The 12,595-nt window shown below is 46.7% G+C and overlaps 1 protein-coding gene across 1 annotated transcript; it reads left to right on the top strand.

Annotated features, from left to right (window-relative positions):
- The first annotated feature begins 10,195 nt into the window (after positions 1–10,195).
- Positions 10,196–11,371, top strand: TENT5C (terminal nucleotidyltransferase 5C). Its single transcript, XM_054270026.1, has one exon. It carries the CDS (start codon positions 10,196–10,198, stop codon positions 11,369–11,371), a length of 1,176 nt encoding a protein of 391 aa, XP_054126001.1.
- The last annotated feature ends 1,224 nt before the right edge of the window (positions 11,372–12,595 follow it).

Here is a 12,595-nt window from a genome sequence, read left to right as displayed (position 1 = left end):
GCTTTTGTGGCAAAGCCATGTGTGAAAAACGCCAATCACTTGTTTTTAAAATTTTAAAAGTTTAATAGTAAAAAAATTGTTATAAAAATAGCAATATAATTAGAGTAATAATAATTTGGACAATTTAAATTAGGACAATATGAGACAATAGAGACAAAGAGTTACGGATGCCCAGGTACCTTTTTCTGGGCAGCGCAAGCCTGAAAAAGGACACACATTAACAGAGGATTAACCCTTAAAAACAATAGCCTGTTGCATATTCATACATCTCATACATGATGCATAAATTCCATTCAAATACAAGATTGCGTCTGGTCATCCTCAACTTCTTCCTCTTAATCCTAACGGCGTCATCTTGTCCGAGCGAGGAGGGAAGAAGTTCATTTCTCCTGACAATGGAGCAATAAATTTTCTCCAAAAGATTTAGGTGTCCTGTGGCTGCTATCGCGGTGCGAGTCCTTTCTTTAGAAAAAAGGTATCCTACATAGCATAGTTTCTATTTTAACATTTTGTTATAACCTAAAACTATATTTAACACACTACTTAAGAGAATTAATACAGCATTACTTTCTAACACAAAACATATAATATTCATTTTAATATTTGTGAAAAGCCAATCATAAAATACACATTTTTCACACCATGTAACAAGAAGCGACAGGGCATGCCCTAAAAGAAGTTCCAGCAAAGGTCATCTACATCAAGCCAAGGTCATTAGGGGTGTCAGGAAAATCCACAAACACCAGAGGTTTATGTCTAAAAAGGAGACAGATGTGTCCTGCAACTTTATTCGAATAAAGGGAGAGTTCACTGGGGCACACACCCGCAGGGTTTTCTCTCTCAAGGTTTCAGAGAGCACAGCAGCCTTTTATCCTAAATTCCTGGCCGCATGTTGCCCTCTTCCTTTCCCCATTGCTGAGGTACTTGGCAGGTATAGCCTTTCTGAGCTGCCTGCCACACATTCCCGCCTTGAACCTACTGTTTTACCCCAAAATTCAGAAGTTCAGGCTTGTGCAGACCCTTGTTTGTTTCAGGAACCAAGCTCTTTGGACTCTGCAACAAACTTGCTGCCCAAAGTTGGCAGAAACATTAAGACCCATTTCAAAGACTTTAACACCCATCAAACTGTTTGTGAAGATATTAGCTTTCCTCTCAGGGGCACTCAGTGAGTAGGACCACCAGAGACCCCTTTAGGTGACCCTTTAGGACCGTAAAGGACTTCCGAGGTGGATCCATGCAAATTAGTTCTAGGAAAAGTGATGTTTCTGTATAGGAAGTACACTGCAATGAGCATGTATGGTTATGATGGAATTTTACTCTGGATACAGCTATATTAGGGAAGATACATTCTGGAAATCCAGCACATTCATAATAAAGAATCTCTGTTTTCTAATACTTTAAATTGTGTTAGAAAGTTTGTTTGCCAGCTGTTTTCTGTCTCACTCCATACCTCTCTGGACAACTTGTTCCAGTGCATGATCACACACAGAGTAAAGTTCTTCCTCATGGTCAGGAGGAACCTCCTGTGCATCACTTTCTGCCTGTGTCCTAGTGGTTGGCACCAGTGAGAATAGCCTGGCTCCATCCACTTTTCACCACGGCAAAATGCCAAATTTTGTTATAAAGACCTGTGCTACGCTCTCTCCATGGCTGGGACACAGAACCTTACCCTGTCTCCACTATATGGGATAGAAGAGCATAAAGTCCCTAATTCCCATCACTGGGGAATTGTTCTAGTGCGGCTCCATGCGAGACAACTGGAGGCAAAACTTGCAAAAACATCTGCCAGGGCCTCTGGGATCCTTGCAGGATGCTGACCAGCCATGGAGGAGGTGACACTGGCAGTCACCTCAGACCTGATAAGGTGAGGCTGAAACCAGAGAAGGGAGATTGTTATCCCTTTCCCTCAGGAGAGGCAGATGCAGCTGGGGTACCACGGAGCAGCTCTCGTGCTGCAGGAGGGATGGGCCACCACAGGGCTGCTGTGAGGATGCTGCCCACGAGACATTTCCTCACCAGTGCCAGCAGACAGCGTGCACCAGTTGTCAGTCTCGCTGGGAGAGGGGCAGTGGGACAGCAGCTTCCAGAGCTGTGGAGTTTCCGTGTGCTGCTGGTGGCCCTCTGAGCAGACTGAGACAACTCTTTGTAGTTGAGGTTGGCCCCAAAGTTTCCAAGGGTGCAAGGACACTGCTTGAAGTTTGCTGCCATCCTGCCTCACCTCCCATGCCTGCCCTAGTGCCTGTGGGATTGTGGGATTGTGCAGCAGTCCAGCTGGGAAGCTGCTCCAGGGAAAGGCAGATCCCCTCTTTGGATGGATCAATTCTAAATCCCATAAATGTGACCTAGAGGGTGTGCCTGTGTCTCTGAGTAAGGGGAGTCTCTGACAGCTCTCATTTACATTATTGTAAGCTACAAAAATGTGCTCTTCCAGTTGCCATTGCCACCAGTGAGAAATGAAAGGTTTACTAAAAAAAAAACACTTAAAAAGGCAGGCAACTTTCCGGTAACAGCAGGGGGGAAAAAGCATACATACTGAAAAGGAAGGCAGGTGGAAATTAAAACCAGATAAAACTGTGTATGGACCTTTACTTGTGAAAGCAGATAACAGTTGTAGAAAACTACCATGGGGAAAAACCAGATTATTCATTTCTTGAGTGATCTGAAAAAAAGTCTGCAGACAACTGCAAGTTACTGAAGGGGCTATGAGTTTTACAGCAGGGTTATATTATCCAGGTATTATGTGACTACTAAGGGGGGGTTAATAATCTCTGTTAACCTTCAAATCTGTGAATGTGCAGGGGCAAACAGTACTGTCTGCAAGTAAAGCCAGGCAGGGCTTGATGCAGGATCCCGAGAGACTGGCCCAGTGGTAGTGTTAGCACTGCAGTCCTCCACGCTGCTTTCTAAAGCCGTGGATAATGAGGGAATGTGAAAAAGATGTGATTTCAAACAGAAAAGCTGAAGTGGAGGTAAGTACAAAGTCCTTGGGGCAGAGCCCACAGACAGCTCAGTACCTAATGGCTTCACAGGACCAAAACTGCACTCCCTAAACCTCACTGTTTCTCTGCACACCCCCTTCGCTGTGTTTGCCACCTGCAGCCTGAGGCAACGTGTCCTGAATTTGCTCATGACTCCCAAATTAGGGTAAATATTTCTTTTCAGTCTGATTTGCAAATGCTTGTTCTCCCCCCACCTCCGCCTCCCCTCATCATCTTCTCCTCTACCACCGAAAATTGTGATGCTCTCCCCCAGGTTCCAGGAAACCGTGTGACTGATTAAGCAGTTGGGGGCAGCTCAGGTGCAAAGAAAGGCCGGTCAGATGATGGGCTGCTGCCCACTCGCTCCAGCAAGCGCATTCCATCTCTGCATGTGTCTGCCCTGCTGCTTCCTAAGGGAAAGGAAAATGCCAGCCTTCTCTGGGCTGCCCACTCTGGATCCTCACAGCACTACCAGCATCCAGCAAAACCGATTTTCCTGCAGCCTGGGTAGAGGCATAGCACCCTCTTCCCTCCTAGAAGAATTTGTCTGCATCTTTCATTGCACTCTGTTCCTTCTGGCTTTTGGGTAGTTTGGGGTCTGTACATCAGAGGATTTGTGAGAAGAATCTGCAGCCCACAGCCCAGGGTGGCACACAGCAAAGTAGTGGGGACATCTTCAAAAAGCCATACGTGAGAGCAGCTCTGGATTTCTGTGTCTTCCTCACATCTAAATGCAGCAGAAACTTACTTTGCATGGGTCCTGCTGGTGAAGGGGCCTGGTACCATTTCTTGCCTCTTGGAAAAAGAGTGTTTTGCTGAGCTCAGAACTCCGTGGGAGCTGGGAAGTTCTCCATGGCAGCATCACATCCCTTAGGGCAGGGACTTTCCAGCAGTCACAGTGCTTCTAGCAGCAAATTTGTCTTCTGATTTTTGAAAGGCTGCTGTTCCCTGTATAACTACACTCTGTGTGTCTATATTCACATGTTTACCTTTATCCGTGTATCAGGAGGAAGAATTGCTTCATCTCCCAGCAGGAAACCTCAGACTTGCAGAGGCAGCTAGAGGAATACCAGAGAAAGAAGTTCACTCTTGATGCTCTGCAGGAGGATTTCATCACAGCCCTGCGTGGGTGGGATGTTCCTACCTGTCTCCACTCTCTTGGCATCTGCAGATATGCAGTTACTCCACATGTCAGACAAAAAAGAAGAGTTTTCCAACTGCAGATCTGATGCTCAATTACAGAATGGAGCCTGACAGCTACTACTACTGGGTATTAATAACTCTGCTTCACTTTATGGCTTTAACAGCTGTAGCGACCAAGATCTATGATGACACATTACGTTCAGCAATGCATCACATAAGGAAACTAATCTGACAGTGCCAGGTCACTGAGCTCACTTACAGGCTTTTAAGTGAGTTTCTTCTGCCAGATTTGCTGCCCTATTTACTGGATAAAAATGAACAACTTGCACTGTTTTAATATAACTCTGTACTTGCCTCTGTTTTGGCAGCTCACAGAGTCTTTCCCCTTTGTCACACTGCTTTCCCAGGAGCCAGTTGATCCTTCTTCATTCCCCATCCTCTGTCTGAAAACCCTTTGAAACACATCCAGTGCTGTGTATCCTGAAGAAGGGTACACCCCAGGAGAGGGGAGGAGGGAGGAAGCTGGGAGGAAATACTGGAGCAACAGGCAGAGTTGAGGGATGGAGCAGCTATGGGAGAAGGGGGAGATGACAATTTTCCAGGAGCAGAGGAGCATGACAACTGCCAGCACTCACTGTCTTGTGGCAGGATTTTATCTGTATCCCAGTCACTCTTGGAGAAAGTATGTATTGCCAAGTTTGGGATCACCCATTACTTCTCCCTAGACTTAGAATTAGAGCTGGCAGCAGCAAAGTCCTAAATAACTGATAAGCATTATGGTGGTACCCTGGAGCTGTGTCTGGGCCTGTGTCAGCCCCCTCAGCAGCCACACCACCTGAGCAGTAGCCCACAATTTGGAATCTCTTGTCTCAGCAGTGGGCTGCATATTTCCATATTTTCTATCCTCATGGCACCATAATCCACTGCACAGACGCTGGTGGATGGGTAGCAGAAGGAAGCTTCTCCTCAGGGGTAAATGGGCTCATTCATTCCTCAAAGATGCATTCCTCATTAGTCCTGCAATTTGCTTAGGAGCCTGGTCCAGGCAGCTTTCATGGCATTTCCAATTCCCATCCCAAGGACCCATTATGTGGCACCCGTAAAAAACAATTAAAAAGAACAAGTTTATTGTCAGGAGGTCTAAGTTCACTGCAGACAGTACTGTGCAGTGTACTGTTCCCCTGACAAACACTCAAGCTCTGCTAGTCAGAGGATAAAGAAAACACCCTGAAATAGAGTTGAGAAACCTCTTTGTGTTTACAAATGTTTCTGTGAAACAAGAACTTTTAAACAAATAATGTAAAGTATGAACTTTGAAGTATGGAGTTCACATTTCTTCCTTTGATTAATACTTTAACATCCGTAATACTTTAATGTAGCAGTATGTGCTGCAGTTTGTCTTCCTCTATATTGGTATCTAATAAATATTCCCAATACAAAATATTTCTTAATAAGTATTTTAATTGTTCCTCCTATGGCAACAGAAAATATGCTGCCCAAAATCATCAGTTATTGTCAAAAGGCAATATTATTTGAGGCAGAAATCTTGTTGGAGAAATATGCTTAAGAGGTGAGATCATTCACTGTTTTAATCTCCAAGTGAGACATTTCCTTAGAAGTGGTTATGCTTCTCTCATGTGTGCTACTACTTCTCTTTGAGTTCCCTATTCCTCTTTCTAATTTTAGAAACATAGGGAAAAAGTGTTGAGAGACATCTGGATCCTCATGTCCAGCTCCATACCACCACAGGCAATCATCTTACATATTTTCTTTTCTAGCTTCACCTTAAACCTAGTTTTATTCCTTTCCCTCCTGCAAGGCTCTGAAATCTCATGATTTATCTCATTGGACAAGATGGCAGCTTGCCTCAAATCTTATTCCTGTGCCAATGTTATCCTTTAATTTAAATAGGTAATTTTGTTTCCTGTTATTTATCCCAGTGGGGCAATATTGGAGTAAAATAAATAATTATCTAACCCATCCCTGTTCCTGCTCAGCTCCTGCTTTGTTGGTGAAACAAGGCAGGTCTGTTGTGTTTGCTAGGCAAAAAGGAGCTTTTCAGTTTCCTCATTCAAGGCCAGCTCTACTCCATATGTGTGCAGGTTTTAATTCATCTTTCTTGACTGTGTATGGCCAAACAGAATAACAGATGTAGTGGTGATTTTTCTTTTCCAATGCTTTGTAAGTACTTTTTTTACTTCTACTAGGATTATGTCAGCTGGCCTGCCCCAGGCTGTGTTGATTTTTTCCCCGGCTTCTATAGAGTCCTGATTATCCTAACAAAATACAGATACCCCTGTATTTGATGAAACATTGTGTTCTCAGCAGAAATTGTTACTTTTGCCCCCAGAATGCACGATCTCGCACCCTGCACTCTTAACCATCGGCTGATTTTTATGACACTGCATCTCCAAGTAGATTCCTGTCCAGTGATTCCATCATCCGTGTCCGTGTGCGCAGAGCCTCCCACAGCCCATCAGCCACAGTTTCCAGTAGCTGCTGTTTCAGCCCTGCTCAAACATCCTTGTGAGCCCATCCTTGTAGGTTCTGGATAAGCGCCTGCGTTGGCTGTTCCAAATCGAGCACCACAGAGAACTCCTTGGCAGAGCTGGATGTCTGGGATCTCTGCTGACAGCTGCTCTGTCTGGGACAAGGTGCCTTCGGGGAAGCCCTGTTTTATTTCAGCAAGCCCACAGATTCACAGAATCACAGAACCAGTTAGGTTGGAAAAGACCTCTGAACTCATCAAGTCCAACCTGTGACCCAACACCACCATGTCAACAAGATAATGGCACTGAGTGCCACATCCAGTCTTCCTTTAAACAGCTCCAGAGATGGTGACTCCATCATCTCCCTAGGTAGTCCATTCCAATGTCTAATCTCCCTTTCAGTGAAGAATTTCTTCCTAACGTCCAACCTGAACCTGCCACAGCTTAAGACTGTCTCCAGTGCTGTCCCTTGTCACTTGTTGCCTGGAAGAAGTGAATGACCACCACGTGGCTACATCCTCCTTTCAGGCAGTTGTAGAGAGCAGTAAGGTCTCCCTTGAACCTCCTTTTCTCCAGGCTAAGCAACCTCACCTCCTTCAGCCTTTCATCATGGGACTTGTGCTCCAGATCCTTCACCAATTTCGCTGCTCTTCTTTGGAGGCGCTCCAGCCCCGCAATGTCCTTCCTGAACGGAGGGGCCCTCTGACAAGTTTGTATTTTTATACAAACTTTATATACAAGTTTGTATTTACGTGGGAGAGGGTAGCTGGGCGCTGTGAGCGGAGTTGGCGGGGCGCGCCCCCGAGCTGGGGCCGAGGGCTCCGGGGCTCGGGGGCCGCCCCCGGCCCGAGCGCGGCGGGGCTGCCCGGGCGGAGCGCCCGGAGCGGGGCCGGAGCGGGGCCAGAGCCGCCCCCGCTGCGGCGGGAGGGCCGGGCCGGGCCGGGCCGGGCCGGGCGGGGCCGGGCGGGGCGGGGCGGCGGTGCGGGGCCATAAAGGCGGTGCGGGCGGCGGCGGGGCCGGCGTGCTTGCTCGGGGTGAGCGGCGGGGCCGAGGTGAGCGGCGGGGCCGGGGCTCCTCTCCCCTCTCCGGGCGGGGCGGGCGGGCTGTGCCGGGAGCGGGAGCTCGGCAGCGCTCCTGCCGTGGCTGTGGGCGCTGGAGGCGGCGTAGGGCGCAGGGAGCCGGACCTGCCGTCCCCAGCGCCGCTAGGCTCTGCGGGACAGGCCCGCCGACTTTCTGGGTGTTGTGTCAAATTATATGTCTTATAGGAGAAAGTTGCTGCTGCAGGGTAACGCACCTCGTCGTGACCAAGGTGAAGGTGTGTAGTCCTCGCTCTTTTTTGCTTCTGGTTTGAATGTTGTATTCAATACTCTTTGCACTCGGTATTAAAGATAGTTATGTATTAAAGACTGTTAGTGTCTCCTGCCTCCGTCGTGGTTTTCTTCCCAAGGAGTGAGTATCTTCAGCTGTCAGATCTTGTGAAGGGAATGGCTGGCAGTGAAGCAAGGGGCTTGGGAGATGTTAGCATCCCAAATACACTGGAGTCGCTAGGAATCTGTTGTCAGTAACATAAAGCTTGCCGAGTAGGCAAACACTAGTGATTTGGGCGTGTGAGGCTTTGGAGGTTGATAGCCTGAGAATTAGACCCTCCACTGAACTGGAAATGAAATACTTCGTCTTCCTCCCCCCAGGGGCAGCAATGTGCATTATTCTCCTAGGTGAGGGTCACCAAGCAGAACCAAGTGTGTGCGGTGGGGTTGGAAGCACTGGTCCAAATCACTTCTGGTCACTGGTGAATGACCTGTGTGTGTTGTCTTGGCTGCAGAGACGGCAACAAGTGGGAAGAAGGAGAGGGAATAGTTTCAGAGGCCATAGCTGAAAGTGCTTGCAGCTTCAGTTAGAAGTCGTGGGAAGACTCCTGTGTTCTTTAGTGATCTGAAGGTTTTAATGGAAATACAGTGAGTTTACTGAGGAAATGTACTTTAATGTGCTTGAACTGCATGAGAGCAACTGCTGGCAGGCTTGATGCTTTTGTGCTTATGCTGTGTTGGAGCATTAAAGATCAAGCTTGAAGAACCTCTTGATTTGTCCTAGATTAATCATCTTGCAAATTAAAGGTTTGTTTCGTGCCTGCTGGTGCTGATGTGTTCCATGGCAGCACAGTTTGTAATGCAGCAGCTCATTCTCAAGGACAGAAGCATTTTAACCTCGCTGTGTGCTTGCTCTAGGTTTGACTCTCTTCATCCAAACAAGTGGCTGGTGAAATGAGTTACTCAAAAATGAAAAGCTGAAAAAGGGGAGGTCTGAGATGACAACAGCTGTTCTGTGAAACTTGCTTAAAAATGATCCATGCACTGTGATATTGCGTGCTATGAAACTATAGGGTTTGGGTTTTCCTTCTTGGTAGGCAAGAGTTAATTAGGTTCAATTTGACTAGTCTGACCTTGGCAGCTGCAGTCTTCAGGAGTACTTGGGGCAGAAGGAGGTGAGGCCTGAATTAGTCTGTAGCTGTCAGGAAGCACCTGGCTACACAGAAACCTGGAACACTTGAAAAAAGAAAAGGGTATTAACACCAGTTTGAGTTGCATGACTGTAGAACATCTGAAAGTATCTCCATGCTACAAAAGGCGAGTGACTTATCACTTGTCACAGCTAATCAGATCATTCTCTTATGCTTCAAATGTTCAGACAAGGCTGTGACCAAGTCTGGATGGTGAGATTCTGGGTGTTAAAAGAGTAATATAAGCTTGGTATGCATCATCTGAATTTGTCCCAGATCTTACAAGCTTGTTTGGCATTCACAAATGAGCAGAACTTGGGGCAAGTATGAACATTTCCAGAAAGGTACTTTGGTTAGGCAGTGTCTCTGGAGAAGGGCAAAGAGTTGCTTACAAAGACTGGAGTGCCCATTGAATGCTGTCACCTGAGTTTGCAGCTGGAATTCTGTCCAGGATGTTGAAGAGCTGTAGCTTTTTGCAGGAGCAAGATATACTTGGCCTTTATCCTGTGGGTGATAGATGCTGGATCATTTAGAAAGGAAAGCATTCTATGTAGAGGAAGAAATCTTGTATCTCTGACATAATTTAAGAGTTGTCAGTGGACTGGATGTCTAAGCCCTGAAACTGACACCTGAGGCTGCCCTACAGTTGTGTTAGTTGGAGACAGCAGTTTGAGCTTTATATGCATCATGAAACAACTTCAAAGCCTGACTCTCAGGACTCTCAGAAGTCCTTTGCAGCTCATCTCACTTCTGCTGGTGCTGCTGATGACTTTAGCCTTAGCTTGTGTCATCTTTGGTAATTTCTATTTGATACAAACGACTTTCCTGAGGTAACTCTACCTCACCAAGAAAAAATAACCAGTGGCAACTAATATATTTTTTGCCTGCATCAATAGAAAAGCTGTGTCTCATTTCAGGTGAAAGGATTGCAGATAATCATTAATACATGGTTATTTCTGTCTAGTTTGCGTCTGTGTGAATGGACAGAAAAACAGAGCCTAGGAATAGATCTAGGAAGCAGAAGCTCTGACTTGTCTTTTTCTTTTTATATCCTACTTCCAGGTTCTTTGGAGAAGAAAAGCCCTAAGATGGCAGGCAAAGGAAGCAGCAGAGCAGACTCCATGTCCTGCAGTGTCCTGAACTGGGAGCAGGTCAGCCGTCTGCACGAGATTCTCACCGAGGTGGTTCCCATTCACGGCCGGGGGAACTTCCCGACGCTGCAGATAAGGCTGAAGGACATTGTCCAGACGGTTCGGAGCCGCCTGAGCGAGGCGGGCATCGTGGTCCACGACGTCCGATTGAACGGCTCTGCGGCTGGTCACGTCCTGGTCAAGGATAATGGGCTGGGATGCAAAGACCTGGATCTCATTTTTCAAGTTTCTCTTCCAAGTGAGGCAGAGTTTCAGTTAGTCCGAGATGTGGTCTTGCGATCCCTGTTGAATTTCCTGCCAGAAGGGGTGAGCAAGCTGAAAATCAGTCCCGTGACACTGAAGGAAGCCTACATCCAGAAGCTGGTCAAAGTGTGCACGGAGACTGACCGCTGGAGCTTGATATCACTTTCCAACAAGCATGGCAAAAACGTGGAGCTTAAGTTTGTGGACTGCATTCGGCGGCAGTTTGAGTTCAGCGTGGACTCATTCCAGATCATTCTGGACTCCCTGCTCTTTTACTATAACTACTCAGAAACCCCCATGTCGGAGCACTTCCACCCGACTGTGATTGGGGAGAGCATGTATGGAGACTTTGAAGCAGCTTTTGATCACCTCCAGAACAAGCTGATAGCTACCAAAAACCCCGAGGAGATCCGAGGCGGTGGGCTACTCAAGTACAGCAACCTCTTGGTACGAGACTTCAGGCCCATGGATAAGGACGAGATCAAAACGCTGGAGCGCTACATGTGCTCCCGGTTCTTCATAGACTTCCCAGACATCCTGGATCAGCAGCGCAAGCTGGAGACCTACCTCCAGAACCACTTCTCCAAAGAAGAGAGGAGCAAGTACGACTACCTCATGATTCTGCGCCGGGTGGTGAATGAGAGCACCGTCTGCCTCATGGGGCACGAGCGCAGGCAGACTCTCAACTTGATTTCTCTGCTGGCACTCAAGGTGCTGGCAGAACAGAATGTCATCCCCAATGCCACTAATGTGACCTGTTACTACCAGCCAGCACCTTATGTCAGTGACGCAAACTTCAGCAACTACTACCTGGCAAGTGCCCCTGTGCTGTACAGCCAGTCCTACCCCACCTGGTTGCCTTGCAATTGATCGCTCCCCTCGAGTGCTCCTGGCTGGAGACTGCTGAAAGCCAGGAGTGTAAATATAGACAAGTAGTAAGTGTCAGTTGGATGTTCTCTAATGGAAACATGACTGTATCAGACTGTCCATTTCCTGGTGTGCAGTGGGATTATGCAGCCAGGTGACCTGCTATGAATCTTTAAGAGTATCTCTACAAATGCCAAAAAGCCTTATTACCTCTTCGTGGGGAGAAGAGAACCAGCAGCCTGGACGTTAAGAGGAGCAGTTAAGAAACTTTGTACTAGCTCTGGAAGTGGCTGTTAACATGGGATATAAGTGGAGTATTCAGTAAACTGGGTTGGTTAATTGACTGTAAAATGCCTTAAGCAGAAGCTGCTCCTGGAGTAGCAGTGAAACTCTGCTTTCTGTTTCCTAACCTCATTACTCTTCCTCAGTCCAAGTTCTGGCCAAATTTCTCTTGAACTAATTGTGCCAAGACTGGGCTCATGTTATGCTTGGGTCGCTTTCACTTTGTGTCTGTGTGAGCTGGTAGCAGTATGGATAATGTCTGTCTTGTAGAGGACATGAATGTTGTTTCCTGTACTGCCTATGGCTATGTGGTCCTGCCTTGAGTTCAAGATTAATTTCTTGGAAGTTGAAGATAGATAGTTTAGTAAATCTATTCATAAAGGGTAAGCTGTTTGAATTTTTCTTGACTACAAAACTTGGAAGGTGGCATTTCTAAAAACACACCAAAACATAATCCAAAACTTGGTAATGTAAAAAGTCCTTGAAATGAGGAATTGAAGCTTTAAATAGAATTGGAGCCGCAGTTTGAACATTAACTTGGAAAAATATTCTTGAGTCCAGCACGAAGCTAAAGCTTTTCTGACTATCTTTCAAAACAATTTTGGCTCAGTTGGAAAGTAGCACAGCTCTTACTTTGGGGGTTGGACCAGATTTTCTTCCTCACAGGTCTGCAGCAAAACCAGCAAAAACCCTGAAGAAAAATCCCAAGTCACTATAAGTTGCAGGATTTTGTGCACTCCTGCCACAGCATGAATTCTGAAAGTGCCTCCTAAAATGAATTTCTTACTGTATGACTTCAGGCCTGTCCTGGAGGTTTGCCTTTCTGTCACCACTGAGTTATCACTATCACCTGGTCCCTGCATGAGAGAGCATGTCGAGTGGTTAGGGTAAAATTCTTCCTTTTTACTGCTCTTAACCCTCACTTGAGGAGGTGTACAAACCCTG

The sequence above is a fragment of the Melozone crissalis genome, unplaced genomic scaffold (genome assembly GCF_028551555.1).
Source record: "Melozone crissalis strain CALT ecotype California unplaced genomic scaffold, PUWL_Pcris_2 ptg000008l_1, whole genome shotgun sequence".
Taxonomy (NCBI): Eukaryota; Metazoa; Chordata; class Aves; order Passeriformes; family Passerellidae; genus Melozone; species Melozone crissalis.
Note: the sequence above shows the minus strand (reverse complement) of the source record. Positions and strands in the feature narration are given on the sequence as shown.